The 15,583-nt window shown below is 48.1% G+C and overlaps 6 protein-coding genes across 6 annotated transcripts; 2 read left to right on the plus strand and 4 right to left on the minus strand.

Annotated features, from left to right (window-relative positions):
• Positions 1-4: 4 nt before the first annotated feature.
• On the minus strand, positions 5-1,674 carry GGS22DRAFT_158182 (uncharacterized protein). The gene is made up of 4 exons (XM_047960597.1): positions 970-1,674; positions 802-918; positions 527-742; positions 5-464 (listed from the first exon to the last, which is right to left on the minus strand). Exons 1-4 carry the CDS (start codon positions 1,403-1,405, stop codon positions 205-207), a joined length of 1,029 nt encoding a protein of 342 aa, XP_047820414.1. The 5' UTR covers positions 1,406-1,674; the 3' UTR covers positions 5-204.
• Positions 1,675-2,260, plus strand: GGS22DRAFT_158184 (uncharacterized protein). The gene is made up of 2 exons (XM_047960598.1): positions 1,675-1,898; positions 1,965-2,260. The coding sequence occupies exons 1-2, from the start codon at positions 1,832-1,834 to the stop codon at positions 2,057-2,059; spliced, it is 162 nt and encodes a 53-aa protein (XP_047820415.1). The 5' UTR covers positions 1,675-1,831; the 3' UTR covers positions 2,060-2,260.
• Positions 2,261-3,607: 1,347 nt separating this feature from the next.
• On the minus strand, positions 3,608-5,764 carry GGS22DRAFT_115352 (amino acid transporter). Its single transcript, XM_047958080.1, has 3 exons — positions 5,089-5,764; positions 4,224-5,017; positions 3,608-4,145 (listed from the first exon to the last, which is right to left on the minus strand). The coding sequence occupies exons 1-3, from the start codon at positions 5,456-5,458 to the stop codon at positions 3,675-3,677; spliced, it is 1,635 nt and encodes a 544-aa protein (XP_047820416.1). The 5' UTR covers positions 5,459-5,764; the 3' UTR covers positions 3,608-3,674.
• A 1,089-nt stretch (positions 5,765-6,853) lies between these two features.
• GGS22DRAFT_158187 (uncharacterized protein) lies at positions 6,854-9,072 on the minus strand. The gene is made up of 2 exons (XM_047960599.1): positions 8,159-9,072; positions 6,854-8,089 (listed from the first exon to the last, which is right to left on the minus strand). The coding sequence occupies exons 1-2, from the start codon at positions 8,834-8,836 to the stop codon at positions 7,100-7,102; spliced, it is 1,668 nt and encodes a 555-aa protein (XP_047820417.1). The 5' UTR covers positions 8,837-9,072; the 3' UTR covers positions 6,854-7,099.
• A 311-nt stretch (positions 9,073-9,383) lies between these two features.
• Positions 9,384-11,624, plus strand: GGS22DRAFT_158192 (glycoside hydrolase family 125 protein). The gene is made up of 3 exons (XM_047960600.1): positions 9,384-11,085; positions 11,239-11,371; positions 11,434-11,624. Exons 1-3 carry the CDS (start codon positions 9,780-9,782, stop codon positions 11,540-11,542), a joined length of 1,548 nt encoding a protein of 515 aa, XP_047820418.1. The 5' UTR covers positions 9,384-9,779; the 3' UTR covers positions 11,543-11,624.
• A 1,329-nt stretch (positions 11,625-12,953) lies between these two features.
• On the minus strand, positions 12,954-14,723 carry GGS22DRAFT_186654 (uncharacterized protein; the record flags this gene model as incomplete). The annotated part of the gene is made up of 3 exons (XM_047964485.1): positions 12,954-13,507; positions 13,609-13,788; positions 13,889-14,723. The coding sequence occupies 3 exons, from the start codon at positions 14,721-14,723 to the stop codon at positions 12,954-12,956; spliced, it is 1,569 nt and encodes a 522-aa protein (XP_047820419.1).
• Positions 14,724-15,583: the final 860 nt, after the last annotated feature.

The raw sequence follows: 15,583 nt of genomic DNA on the forward strand, positions 1-15,583 counted from the left end.
GAGATATATTAAAACCTCCCATGTCCACCTGCCAGGGACTAATAACAAACGGGTCATGAAGTTTTTATTTAGGCGCTGTTTAGGGCTTTACCAGCGTAAGCTCAGGATATCTAGGTACCTATTTCCCCGGACCAATCTAGACTTCTCGCTATCATGTCCTACGACCTTCACATAAGCAGTGATCATATCATCATCCGTCTTACTTTACTCCACATTGTTGTTATGCGGCTTAGCCTTCGGCTTATTCCGTTCAAATGGTCCTGGCCGGTACGTGTAATTCCCCGCGATGAGCATCCTCTGCCGTGCCCAATTGTCGAAGCTATCCCATTTCGTACATGTCGTCGATGCATCTAGCCTTTGCTCTTTACCGTCGAGTGAGGTTTCTTCGTCAACCCATTCAAACGTTGTGATCGCGGTGTTCGCATGACACATGACTGCCTGCCGAAGAACGTTGATACAGTGATCTGAGATACAGTTAGACTTAAAATAACACCTATCAGTAAACAGAAGGTATGTGAAGACGAACCCGAATGTGCTTTTCCAAGATGACCGAAGTATGGAGAGTCCCGATATATCGGCTCGTAATAATCCCAATGGACCACCATTCGTAAGTTATTGAGACAATGAAGATGATGGTAGACTCCCATGGACCCGATATAATCGCCACCGTTAACCCGGACCATGTTGGTTTTATTGATGCCGAGAATATCTAGTTCATCGCCAGTAACTCTGATGTTTATAGCTTGAGAGACTTAGTAAAGTCCGTTAAAAATAGGTACTTCAATGAAATATAGAACTCACCATGTAGTAAGTCATCCCACGCATCATCAAGTTCTTCTGATGGGTCCTGGTCCCAGGGAGATCCAGGCGAAAACCATTCAGGTCTTTTCTCATATCGTAGGATATCTCCCATCAAAGCTTATGATCATGTAAGTGACCTAATTGAAAATAGTAGGAAGGGACTCATACGTAAGTGATAGTCCGATATCTCCTTTGATTGTATGGAAAATTTCATCGCGATATCGACTGTTAACGCTATAGCAATATACAGTAGCAACACTATTATCGCCAAGGAAAATGCGTGTTCCCGCAGCCACGAACGTATCGGCCGGTGGCCATCTTCTTGGTTGTCTAAAGCATTACCTAGAGAAATTGTGCTCTCTTCGGTAGAATGGCGAAGAAGGGGATCTCGAGATTCTTGAGAATGTTTCTCCATGGCGTGGAATAAGACGAGTCCAGGCGGAACTCTGGTGAACGGAGATGTTATCTTCGAGAGAATCGAGACTTGGGATAATAATGACCCAGGAAGATGTGAAAAGGGGGAGATCGGCTGACCAGAAGTCGATGCCGGTGGCATGACGCGAATGGAAGTGTAGTATCTGGACCTCGATAGACCTGCATGCATGTGGCGTGGAATGGAGCATGTTCCCTCTGCAACAACTTTAACCTTAGCCTGTTACCAGGTGCCGAGCCTTTGGATACTACCCACGAAGTAGGGTAGCAGGATTATGATATGCGAACCTGAAACCCACGTCCTATCTTACGGTGAAGCTAACACCCCCCTATTTACGTCGGCGGGTCCGATCACACATCGATATGCACGAATCCGCTAGTCGTGATATGTATATCGAGATACATCATCGATGGTTACACTAGTTAGACTACCTAGGTAGGTAGGACTTGTTTTGCTAGGATCGGCGTGAGCATAAGAGTAAGAAGTTCCCACCGAGTGGAACGACATATCACGGTTCTCCAGCACCTTTCACCACACTAAGAACTCAGTCGAATTTCATCCCTAAAAACAAGCATTGTTAGCAAAGAGACCGCCAATATGCTCTACAAGACAGTCCTCTTCGCCTTCCTAGGTTTCACCGGCATTGCCTCCTCTATGGTTCTAGGTAACCTACCCCTCCTACGATTCTCCTGATTCTTGTTTTCATGGTAGTTGCTTACAAGAGATCCAGGAAACCGAGACTCTAGCGTCAGCAACCCCGTCGAAGCCAGAACCCCGCCGTCTATCATTGCCATTGCGGACGTTGTGGATGAGGCAGACGAATAAATTCAGCGAGTCACCTGTATGGAACTGCGAGATATCATGTTAGCTATGAGGGCAAGGGTTTATGGGTAGTGGGGAATATGATTCTACTGTGATTCAATTGCGAACTCATACTATACCAATTGAGATATGATTATGGATATTCGAATACCCACACATCTACCTATGCTTGTATCTCGATGTGATTTAACCTTAACTACGCCGTAGTGATACATCGATGGAAATCATCGACTACTTAAGCTTAGCTCGTTTTGTTACGGCAGTTGGTTGCTAGCCGAAGACTAATCTTGAATAGGGGTAGGAAATAATTATATTATTCCTGAGATTGTCAAATGAAGATTTGAATGGTCGAGAAACGAATTTCTATGCCGAGCCATCTTCCCTGAAGATTAGGTGGCACGTTTACCGCGAATAGAAATAATTAGGGGAGTTGAGAAAGTTCATCTGATAAGTTTAGTGGCGGGGTTGCATAGAAAAGGGGTCTAAGACAGATTTACGAGTCTAGTCCAGAAGGAATGCCAATGTCCTATTTTGGGCAATTCATGGACCGATTAGGAGCTGTTAGTCTATGGTAGAGAGAAAACGTACTCAAGTCCCTTGCGAAATGTTACGTGCGGAAGATTATGAGAATGTGCTATAGCAAGTAACGTACCGCGATAAAGCTAGGAACCCTGAAAATGGATCCCATCGGCCTCTAATGCACAACGACATGATGGGCTAAGACATGTTTATGATAAATAAAGTAGGTACCTAGACAGCTAGAAAAAGTTGCGGGGTTAGCGAGAGGACCACACGACAAGGTACGTTGCCGTGTTCGTAGCCTATAGGCCCTGGACGTCGCCGACAACGATGTCGATCTGAAGGCGCCATCGCTGAGTAAATAGAATACGTGATGATTAAGTGTGCCCATGTAACGTAGATCGGTGATACTGTAGATCTTGTTTTCTCTTCGAAGGACTCCTGGATATCGCCGGTGTTGTAATATTGGCGAGGTGACGCCTACAAGCCAGCGTTACATCGGCCATGCATGCTGACCCGTTATGCAGCGACAGGGCATTAGGGCAACAAGAGCTCTGCTGTTACAGATGATATAGGCGACAAGCTTCTAACCAATGGCTGTTCAGCACCCATATGTCTTATTACGGCGGCGAGATTTAACCCCGCGACCTACGCAAGCCACCTAAGCACTTTGTGTACTGACTTTAATCGAGTCAGCTTACCTGCCGTCGTAGCGTTTCGGAACAGGGACAAGGCCTCATACGGGCTCACGTAAGTTTCTTCTTAGGCAGGCTCTCATAATTAATTGGCCATGTCGCTCAATTTAAGGACGCCATGCGGAGCTCTAGCCGTAAAAAAAAAGCGCGTACATGATAGACAGTCTACCGGCACTGGATTCGGAGATTGCCTGGCTACTGAAAAGCTCCCAGGTAGGATGCCGATTACCGGGCATCTAAGTGCTACCCAATGAAATCCACAGCGTCCTCGATGTTTCTGTAACCTGAGACATGGTTAGAACAAGTCATAAGCACTTGAATCCAGGACGAGTTAGGATATACACGTAAATATCAAATTATTTAATTATATGTGCAGAAAGGGTAAATACACCACACCCGCCAAGCTAAACTTCCCTAATAGGGCCCTTGAAATAATGTCTCGCCCTAACAACGTACCAAACGACGCTGAACACGACAACAGCCCCATACACCACCACACTCCAATTCAACTCCTCTGCATCGGGGTGACTCGACTGGGGCCAGAACGACCAGAACAGTAAAAAGGCAGTATATACACATGCGAAAGCATTATTAATCGTGCCGAAGGGCTCTGGAAGCTTCCAGGGCCCCCAGAAGAGCTGGTCTGCGTTTCGCGGGTCCTCGTCGGCGCCCGCGATGTAGGGTTGCAGGGCACCGGTGCATCTACGCCAGAGGAGCAAACTGCACGCGAGGAGATACGAGGAGTAGATAGCGGCGAGAAGAAGAGAGAGTAGTGCGGATAGGACGACGGAGGAGCCTAGGACGATAAATGAAATCACGACCGTGATGCCCATGGTGCAGATGATAGCGTAGACGGGGAGAGAGTTTTTGTTGAGCTAGTGGTAAATAGGTTAGCGAATGCGGGTGAGCTAGACGGGGATATGTAAGTGCCATTAGTATTAGCATCAACGTACCTTGACCAAGTACCTATCGAAGGGAAGTCCCTTGTCGCGCGCGAACGACCACATCATCCTAGACGCAGATGCGTATGTACTGATAGAGCTCGCGATCGCAAGGACCAGCACCACGCCGGCCATGATGCAGGCACCAGTCGTAGACTTCACAGCGGTCTGGAAGATATGGAGGAACGGGTAGAACATAGTATCGGCGGCAGCTACCGCGGCGGGTACGTCGCTAATGCAGAATAACAAAGCGATGACCATAGCGAACCCCAGAGCCCCGTTGATGAAGATAGTGTAGATTAGCGCGCGGGGGACTACAATGTTGGCCTGGCGGACCTCCTCGGACATGTGGACCGCGCAGTCGGCGCCAGTAAGAGTGCTCGCGACGGTGGGGACGCCGACGAGGAACGCGACTGCCTGCGTTGGCCAATGGCCGTTATTGGAGAACGTGGTGAACACCTGCGCGGGCGTGTTATGAGGCGCGAAATAGACCAGCGGGACTAGCACGCCGAAGAAGCCCGCGAGATGCAGGATCAGGACGGCGCCCTCGAACTTGGCCAGCGCACGGCCCGTGGTCGAATTAACCAATACCGAAAACACCGCCGCGGCCCACATGATCAAGACCGTATGCCATGATATGGCCTCGTAGCTGGGGCGGGCTAAGACTATGATACCTTGGATGATGGTGGAGACGGAATATGAAGTCGTGATGGCGATGACCTGCCATGCCAGCGTCGTAAGCCACGCCGTCAAATATGACAGGAAATTGGCGCATGAATCTGGCGCCATCATAGCGACCCAGTGATCTATAATCCAGTGCATTGTTTAGCGCATATCCCCATCCCACAGCAGGATGAATAGATGAATGGAGCCTTACATTGTCCACCTGCAGTCGGAGCTATAGAAGCTAGCTCAGCTACAGTCGCGTAGACAGAAGTGACGCCGACCCAGCCGATTAGAAAAGCCCATATTACACCACCAGAGCCTCCGCTGAGGAACGTAGGCACGGACGTAACCAAGATCCCCTCCCAAGACAACAGAACGGTGCACGAGAGGCCCAAACTCGACATAAACCCGAAGCTGCGATTGAGGAGCGGGCGTTTCCCGAGCCGTCTTAGGGTGGTGTCATCGCGGGAAGAGTGGTAATTACCACCCGAGAACTCGGAGAAGGAGAGGAGCGTGTCGCCGTTATTCTGCGAAGCGACGCGCAGCTCGATGGATTCCTTCGACGTGCCTGTGATATCCATTATATCGAAGTCTCGACTACCTGCGAAGTGCGGCGATCACAGCATGAACGGTAGGAAATTTGGTGTTTGAGGTAAGACAAAGAATTGGTAGGACGAACCAGATAAAGTTAATTCGACGAATAATTCGAGAAGGCGATCGGTGTCAGCAGCAGGTTACTTCCAAGATTCGGTGGCTGAGGGTGCTGTCGCAGCGTTTCGGTGATTAGAACTGCGCTACCCCTGCTGGGTTTTGCTGCAGGTCAGCCGTTCTGTGAAGGAGCTCCGAGCTTCTCGCAGGGTATAGATCAGAATACTCGGTGCTCATCAACGCTGTTTTCAGCTCCGGCTGGTTCGTCTGTAAATCCATTTGTTTCAGCACCTTTAACCGAACGCGGACCTGAAAGTAGGGCGTTCAGGACAAATGCGACGCGAGCAAAACCTCGCTTCTAGGCATACTCATGGACCTATGCCGAGCCTCATTCGTGCTGACTCTGCTGAGGAAAGGTATGAAACGAATATACGAATGGGTAGAAAACATGGCTATTTCGGCCCGGTTCTTTCTCATTGCGACCTTCCACGATAGCACCATACGAATCGCTGCATGGGAAGCGTGGAAGTGAAGAAGCCGCCCTTGTCATTGGGGGGTTTCCAGGGTTGTATTGGCTGAAGATTGGCTGAAGGATTCTGGAAAGTAACCCCAATTAAGGCTTTGATTGGTGACGGGAGCTGCACTGGACCTGTAAGAACCGTAAGAGTTATAACAGAAACCCCGTCCTAACAGCGCCGTGCTATTGCGTCTTCGGCTATCCACTGTAAGACGTATATCACTCCACCCGTTGCACCCGCCCATCTTTTCAGCCCAATGCTGTACTCCCCCACAACTTGCCGGGGGCGGGATGCCGTCGACTAATACTTCGACTAGTATTTTAGATGCGCATAAGCCATTGCTTAACTTGCTCTTCAATCCACTTCGCACATGTCAAGTTATGTGAGTGATGTGTTCCGCATGTTTGTCATTTTTATATGTTGAGATATGTTAATAGATCGATCGTCTGGCGCTTGATGCATAAAACGAATGCGGGATTTGATTCGGAGAGGGTATCTCGTAGATATCTCCATGCTTGGTTATCGAGCTAGAACCCAATACTCAACACCCATATTGACTATCACTGCATCGTAGCAGGGTTGAGGCGTCTTCCTAAGCCTGCGATATTTTCGGAGGAACATCTTTTCTAGAGTTGGTAAGAAAGATTGAAGAGTCTTGAAGCAACCAGCTGCCGTAAATATCCCTAAGCGGGAACAGTCTTCAGTAAAATTAGCCGCATACGAACACAAGCCCCCCCTTCTTAACAAGCTATTATTGATTAAGAGCAATGCATTCTATATAAGATCTTAACACTGAAGCATAGCACTTACGATTTGAACGATGAAGATGAAGCATATCGCGTTTAACCCGAATATTTCCGTTTTGACCTTTCCGGGTGAAGCTTAACCCATGGCCCAACCAACCAGTCGCTTAATGAATGTTAACATCAGGTTCCAATTCCCACGCCGCGTTCAATCGTCACGAACCCTCCGTATAAAATCCAATCAGTTGTACCACCTATTCCATATCATTCCAACATGATACCCATGGTCTTAAATTACGTACCTAGTAGGTACTTATACATCCAACATACTCTTAATCTGCTGGGGAGGCACGTTTGTGGATTGTCCGCTATTCGTGCTTGAGCTTCTCTCGCTCGTACCTGGGCGTCGAGGCTGTTCGGTAGACATCTCTAAACCTCTACCTCTACCTGCAGAAACCTCAGGATTCGCACCCGGGAACAGGAGACTGGCCGCCACCTGCATCGTTCGCTCAGACCTTCGCTGGTCCGACCTGCCCCCATAAGGCGTGTACGGTGGCGGGACAGCTGCTCCCCGGACGCTACTATTAATGCTATTTGTGCGTCGCATCTCGTCCATTTCTATCGCGTTTGTGCGATTGGTGTTTGGCCCCGCTTCAGCCTCAGCTTCCGCAGCTCTCCGCTCTGCTAGCATTTCGATCTGTGTTGCGGTTGGCCGTCCACCTCCGACTTCTCGTACGTTCCGCATGATGCGATCTCGCATGTTTTCGGATGGTATATCGCCGTTGGCACGACGCCACCAAGCGGGCTTACGAACGAAGCCGAGCTCTTGGTCAATATCCTGCCCGCGTTCTCGTCGCTGGCGCGAGAGCTCGCGATCCTCATTCGGGCGCATAAAGCCGGCAATGATTTGGATGATGATGATTAAGAGGGTTGGTGCATATCCTCCAAGGTACATCGCAAGTAGATTAGTCCCGACCTTCAGAGGCGACAGGTAGAATTCCCAGGCGCATAGACCCTGGTACGCGACAACAGCCAATGAAAGTGGAACCATTAGGACAAACCGGAATGGCATATATCCCAAAAACCCAATGATGCGGTTAAAGAATCCACGATTGCGAGGTTCATAATGCCGAATAGAATGCCAGAGAGATACCATAATCGTCAACCAACAAACGAAGAGGCAGAATGTTGCCGTCTTGAAACGGACATCCGTAGCAGCCGGTATCGCATTCTCTATCGCCTGTTCAGCAGAGCGCTGTAACTCAATCTTACCCCAATTTCTCGGGACAATTAAAAAGAAATTCTACATCGCAATAACTAATTAGTACCTGATTTGCCTTGTCTGGACATAATTACTTTGATATTGACTTACCAGCCATAGCCATAGATAGAACCATAATGGCAGCCAAAATTCAAACATCCCTCTCTTGTCATTCTGCTGGAGGACAAACGGGTTTGGATCAATGAATTGACGTTCCATCCAACTACCCCAATGTCGCACTCCCTCCCAAACAACGGCCATAATACCCATCTGCATGAGGAACCAGAAGAAGACATTCAAAACGAGAGGAAGTTCGACGACACGATATCGGTCAACATCAATGCCGGTAAAAAGGCCGACAAGTGCCGCAGCGCAAACGAATATTGACCAATACCATTGCCATCGCCTTCCTATCGGATAGAATCTCTTCTCCGCCGGAAGATGTAGTTCTCCATGTTTCTTCAAATTTACGAATACGAATATCAGGGACAAGGCAAAGGCCACCGCAAATCCAACTCCGGCACGCGCACGATTACCAATGGGTTGCGTTGCTAGATAGCACCAAGTACTATTGAGAAAGGTACCGTTGGGTAAAAGTCCGACCGGGGTATAAGGCGAATCGACAAGGAAACACCATGATCCATTGGAAAGTGTACTATTCGTAGGATAATACGTATAATTCCAGTAATCAAGGGTCGTCAAGTTGAAATGGATGCCACTGATTACGGTGTCGGTTGAGTTGTCGCCAGTCGGGAAGCTCAAAATATCGCGTAAATCGATGAGAGTCATGGCTTCGTCGGATGACCCGCGCGCGGGGATTTGTCGTCTTCTATGTCGTCTTCTATATCGATCTCCGGGTACAATGGTAACGAGGTTACGATATTAGAACCATCGCTAGATGACTAGACGCGCGGCGACGGAGGGAAAGGGAAGAGAAAGGAAAAAGAAGAGGAAGAGAGTTTAAAATTGACGAGGTTGCGGAGGTGGAGATTGCACGGTCGATTGAATCCGGAGCTTCGGATGGCATTGCAATGGAAGTTTTCCAAAAAGTCGCTCAATCAGCAGGCCATCTCCACTTAATCGCTCCCCGATAACAGAAAACGGTGCGATCAGTGGAGCGATAACGGTAAACGACGTCATTCCGAAATGCCGAGAAAGACTAGCGGGGACTAGGTACGTACTCTGCATATTGTTTTCCATTTTCGGTCCAACATTCAATGTTTACCTAAGCCAATTGGATGACACAGCAACAGACTGCTTAGCTAAGCTTATCCATGCTCATAATTCCTATCTTATGCATTTCAATTCTTCAGCAAATATTGCAACCGCTACACACTTCATATCAAACTACTCTTGGAGGATCAACCTTGGAGTCAATCAAACAGAGTTCTTAGAACATAATAAAACTACCCATACTGTCATATTCATCAAGACTCGATAGCCTAGAAAGGGGTCTCCATTACTTTTTATTGAAGCAAGGGGTTGAATGTTGGTAAGATTGGTCAAAACACATACCGCTAGCTTACAGCATCATGGAGAATGAATCTAGACTTTGGCAAGAATGCCGGGGTGCAGCTCCAGGCCAAGACTCTTGGCTTGCCCATCATCAGTCTAGACACGGACAATTAAGACACGATTCCTGAATCTTGATAATTGCTTTACTCCTCAATTTCTCAGATCTCCCACTCGATCTCTATTCCAGACTTATTAGAGGACAATTACGCAATAAGCTATGCGGTCGAGCGATGTAATATTGTCGGCGTCTTGGGTCATCGGGGGCGTGCTTGGGAGTTGTCCCAAATATTCATCTTACTCCACGTCGCGAAATCCACCTCTCTCGCCCGGCGCCTACAAACTCGCATACCAGCGACCGTCTCCAGAATGTCGAACATTAAACTCAACCCTAATCGAAGAAGCCATTAACCGAACGAAAGATGCGATATACGACGAAGATCTATCTCGCCTTTTCGAGAACACTTGGCCGAACACGCTCGATACGGCGATAAAATGGCGAGGGTTCGCGGCCAATAACACGGAGGAGGAGCTGGCTTTTGTCATTACTGGAGATATCGATGCTATGTGGATTCGAGATTCGGCGAACCAGATAGCCCCATATAAAGCGGTATTAAAGAGCCCTACCAGCGACATTGCCTCGCTGTTCCGTGGAGTCATCAATATGCAGAGTCGTTATTTGATTATTTCGCCGTACTGTAACGCCTTTCAACCGCCGCCCGAGTCAAACATAAACGTTCAGCCAAACAGCGGCACGTACTCTGTCACACCAAGCTATGATAGAAGTATAGTCTTCACTTGCAACTTTGAGCTCGATGACTTTGGCGGCTTCTTGCAGCTCTCGCATGATTACTACACAGCAACAGGTGACGTAGATTTCTTCGGCAAATTCCAATGGATTTCCGCTGTGCAATCTATTCTTGCCGCTTCAGAAGCCATGAGGCAGCCTACGTATGGTCCAGATGGCAAATGGATCCCCCCGGCGTACACTTTTCAATCCCTAACTATGTCAGCCTTCGGCACATTGGGGAACAATGGAATGGGGGCTCCCGTAAACGATACGGGCCTGGTGCGGTCCCCGTTCCGCCCAAGCGATGACAGCGCCATGTTTGACTTCAGTATTCCCGCGAACATGATGCTTTCAAGATACCTAGAATCGACCTCAGAAATCATGGAGCGATTACCAAACGCTCCGAAAGGTCTCTCGCGGGAAATGAAAGATATGGCCACCGAAATTAGGGAAGCTATCAACCAGTGGGGTGTTGTAAAAGCGCCAAATGGTCAGAAGATATTCGCGTATGAGGTCGACGGGTTTGGGGGTCAGAATTTGATGGATGACGCTAACATCCCATCCCTCCTCTCGGCGCCTTTTCTGGGGTACTTAAACAAGAGTGACGCCATCTACCAGAATACGCGGGCTTTCGTCCTAAGCAGAAGCAATCCGTGGTGGTGCACTGGCCCTTATATTAACGCCATCGGCTCCCCACACATTCGACCCGGTGCAGCATGGCCCATGGCGTCGATTAGTACGTGATTTTAGTAACCACTTTTTCCTTATACTTGGTCATTGGCCAATTCGTCATGGCTTAATACGTTCGCGGGCTCCTTCATTCACACCCCGATGTTAATTCCTCTCATCCTTTCCAAAAACTGACAAACTAATTACCCTGATTGTCTAGTGCGAGCAATGACCTCAGACAACGACAGCGAAATCATAACAGCGATCACAGAGGTTCTACGGAGTACAGATGGATACGGCCTCATCCATGAGAGTGTCGATACTTTTGACACAAGCAAATGGACCCGACAATGGTGAGTGAAAGCTTCACGCTTGTCGTATCTTGACGGACTGTCTAGACTAACTCCGTACTCAGGTTCACTTGGGCAAATGGACTTTTTGGCCAGATGATTATGGACCTAGCTGATAGGAAACCTCATATCCTGAAAGAGAGCTTCCAGCCTTTTTTCATAGAAAAGAGTTAGGGTTGTATGCGCGGTTAATATATTTGTATCTCCAGCTGTATTGTTCCGTAAAATCCAGTCACCCCGTGGTCATATTAGTCAACGAACAGTATCGTCGCCACCCAACCCAAAGCGCAGCTCGTAATTCAGACTACCGACGGCTTCAGATTTAGTGTCCCATTAAGGCACGCACCAAAAATCCATACCTTATCGTAGATAAATTGTGCCATACACTTAATAACCCTTGGACCTCCCAACCGTAGGTATTATTCAAATGGGTAAACTGAATAGCGATTATTCATTCAATCCGAATCTTCCTCTTCAATTACCCCTACTACTGCGTAACTTCCCTATTTTCCTTCATCAAACACAATTTCTTTGCGTGACAGGAAATACGCTATCTCCTCGAGTACCTACCAGGTGCAGGGTACTCCAGACGAGCCAATTGGAGTCCGTCCGAGATCTAGGACTTGCCTTCTACGGAAGCCGGACAGCAGTTTGAACCAATCAAATTCCAAGAGAGTTTCCGTGACACCTAGTGCGATACTTCGGTTCATGGCAAACCCAAACAATGGAACCCCCTTTCCTCGTTACTATGATCAATTTGTTACGGTGCTTCTTTCTGTCGACTTCTGGCATCTCATTATCTTGCAAATCGTTCTTAGACGAAGTTTCTTGCAATGAAGCGTAGTACACAGGGAAGTGCATTCAAGGAAACATAGGTATTCCTCTAAGAGTCGTTACCTCAATAGGACACATCGTCCCTAGTATCGCTCATCTAGAAAGGCCATCCAAGTCACTCTGTTAGGTAGGTATTCTTTCAATGTCATCACATATCACCAAGAAACTCACATTTCGCGGAACAGGATTCAATTCGGTTCGCATATCGATGGACAAGACATCCACTCAACACTACCGAAGAGACATTCCGACTGCCACGGCCAATCTATCCCCTTTCAACGATATAACAAAACCAAGAAAATCCAGACCAGGAAACAGTCCGTAGACCAGTTCCCCTAGGCCACGTAGGCAATTCCGAAGATAGATAGGTACCCAACTCCCTATCCTATCCAGAACTCCGCGCCAAGGTCCTATGCAAGCCAGACGAATGATACAATCCGTCTGTAACTTCAATGCCATGCCATATGCATGCTTCAAAAGAAAGAAAATCAAGTAACAATGTAGGTAACAAAAGAAATAAAGCAAAACTCGCTAGGGGATAATCGCCAATTCCTTCCTCCTCCCTCCTTCATTCTCCCTCCCTCCCTAAAAATACTACCAAATCCGAGTACCGTAATCCGACCAGCCAAAACCATAGAAGAAGACCACCAATCGAAGAACCTAGGGCCCGCGCCCCAAGCCTCACGCCTCACGCCCCATACCGACCCTAAAACGGGATCTTGTTGTAGACGCAAACCTGATCATCGCACATCTAGTCCGATGATGGGTTCGGGTCGACCGGCAAGTTCGCGAGCCACTGCGCCTCGTCGAACTCGGGCAGGGCGCCGAACTCGTAGTTGGACAGCGCTGGGTCGAGCCACTCGTCCCAGTTTATCGAGGGATCTAGCTGCAACGGTATAGCCTGCTGTTGCTGTGCCGGCTCGGGCTGCGGCTGCGGCTGCGGCTGTTGCTCCTGTGTGGGCTGCGGCTGCTCTTGTACAGGTGCTGGCTGTTGCTGTACGGGCGCTGGCTGCTCCACGGGATCTGGCTGCTCCACTGGCGCTGGCTGTTCCGGTATTGGCAGTGGCTGCTCCGGTATTGGTTGCGGGAGCTGTGGCACAGGTTGTGGGGGCTGCGGTGGGAGCTGTGGTGTAGGTTGAGACACTGGATGCAGTCTCGGCTGCTGTACGACCTGCACTAGGTATTCCCATAAAATCACGAAATCCTGATACAAAGCTGCGTCGAAGAAGTTGGCTTTCTTGAGATTCAAAACGAATGAGTCCATTCGTCTTGTTTGGCGCGACATGTTTCTTGAAGCGAAGTATTCTGCGACGAAAAGGGCATGTTAGCGTGGAGGAGCGCAGAGTTAGATTAAGGGTTTGAGATTATCTGGTGGGTCAAGATGAAGTGGAAGAAGGGAAACGTACGGTAGGCCTCGACAAATTGATGGTGGACAAACAATGGGTCAAAGGCATTGTAGCGTCGCAAGATTACCATGAGCAATGCCAGATTCTTGTGGTCATCAGGAATTTCGGGATCATTGTCGCAGATGAAGTGGACAAAAGGCGCGAAGTAGGCTCGCTTGGCTTCGTAAAAGTCATGGTATTCTGAAAGAGAGATAATATATATTAGCACGCCTCCTTTAGTGGAACCTTTCTTCGCGCCCCTTCAATTTCAAGGTTTTCTTTTGATGAAGTCGATACTTACCACGCGTGTTTAAAGGGGGACAGTCTCCAATCGCTAGTCGCATATTTTCTACTATCCGAACAGGTATGTAAAAGTCCATTGGCGTCTCCACAAATTGCTTTATCATGGACAAGAAATTGGCAGCGGCATCCTTCGGGTCAATTCTTTGTGGTTGAGGGATGGATTGATGAGACAAGACCTGACGAGGGGCAAGAGCAGATTGGTCGAATTGAGAAAGATGAGCATTCGGGTTGGAACCGTTGTTGAAGGGTTGCTGAGCAAAGGCTGCTTGTTGATTTATGGGCGATGGAGCGCCAATTGGAGGAGTCATTGGGGCCATGGTATTGAAAAGCTGAGGCTGCACAGGTATTTGCGAGACTCCCTGAGCCATCAAGACCGGCTGATGGTTTGGTGGAGTCAATTGTTGCGATATTTGCGGCTGTACGAAGTATTCAGGCAACTGTTGATATTGCATCACGGGAGACTGCCCAACCTGTTGTACAATCTGTGATCCAGCAGGAGATGGAATTCCTTGTGGAGCTTGGACGGAACGGGGATTGCGAACGCGGTGCTGATGCTGTACACGAAGTTGTTCGGCGCGGTGCTGTTGACCCTGAGAAAAAACGTGTACACCATGTTGCTGTTGACCGTTTGGGGTATATTGAGCACCTGGTTGCCCCTGAGCTGGCTGATGATGATACGTCATATGATGTTGTTGATATGGCGACACTACTTGTTGTTGAGCTAGTTGCTGGGCAGTTTGCTGAACCGGTTGCAACGCGGTCGCGTAGGGATTGAAAGTCCCGTTCATTTGGCCCATAGCAGGATACTGCTGTTTTGGCTGTGGCCCAGCCATCTTGATGATCGTGAGAAGTTTCGGGCTATTCGAGCCGAAAATTCTCTTGAACGTGTAGAGATAAAGGGAGTTCGCGACGATAAATGGAAGAATTAATTCTACTCAGGGAAACACATAGGAAATGGTACCGAACTCGAGTCCTGTCTCCGATGAATTCGATGAATTGAATGGTGGACTTAGAGTTCAAGCCTCAAAAACGAAACTAAAAGCTGACTTGTTAACTCGACGCCTTCCGGATAAAACAAATGAGTAAATTCAAATTCTTTTTGTGGGAGAAGAAATGAGGATATAAACTTTGAAATTTACTACCCACAACCTACCGCCCGGCAGTAAACTGTGAACTATCAACTGAGAACTGAATGTCGACTGCTACCTAGGTAGGCAACCGGTTGGACGAAGCTGGCTGGGGGTTGAGAGATACGATGCGCACCTTTGTTCGATAAATGTCCACAGTAGGAACTGAATTAGATAAGCAGAATTCCGATTTAATTGATTCTAATTGCTTCTCTTTGTTATGATCTCGACTTCCCCGTGTCTACTGTGAATCAAATCTTGTCTGCTTAACGAACGAATTATTGGTTAGCCGTGTCGATTTACCACGACCCCTATGACTTCCAGGTTAGCAATAATTGTAGATATGACTCGGCTCCGAAAAACATACGTACCATACAATATCTCGATAGAAAATAATGTATCCAATGTCGGTATGATGTTGAAGTTCAACATAAACGAAAGTATTGCAATCGTCGCGTTCTAATGGTACAGATGGTGAGCTTAAGAGACAACTAGAAACTGCCAGGACATACAACTCAGTTGGAAACTACTGTCAGGGCTGTCTTCTGCAGATGTCTTACTTAGGT

Source organism: Annulohypoxylon maeteangense (assembly GCF_022496945.1).
Source record: "Annulohypoxylon maeteangense strain CBS 123835 unplaced genomic scaffold GGS22scaffold_5, whole genome shotgun sequence".
NCBI lineage: Eukaryota > Fungi > Ascomycota > Sordariomycetes > Xylariales > Hypoxylaceae > Annulohypoxylon > Annulohypoxylon maeteangense.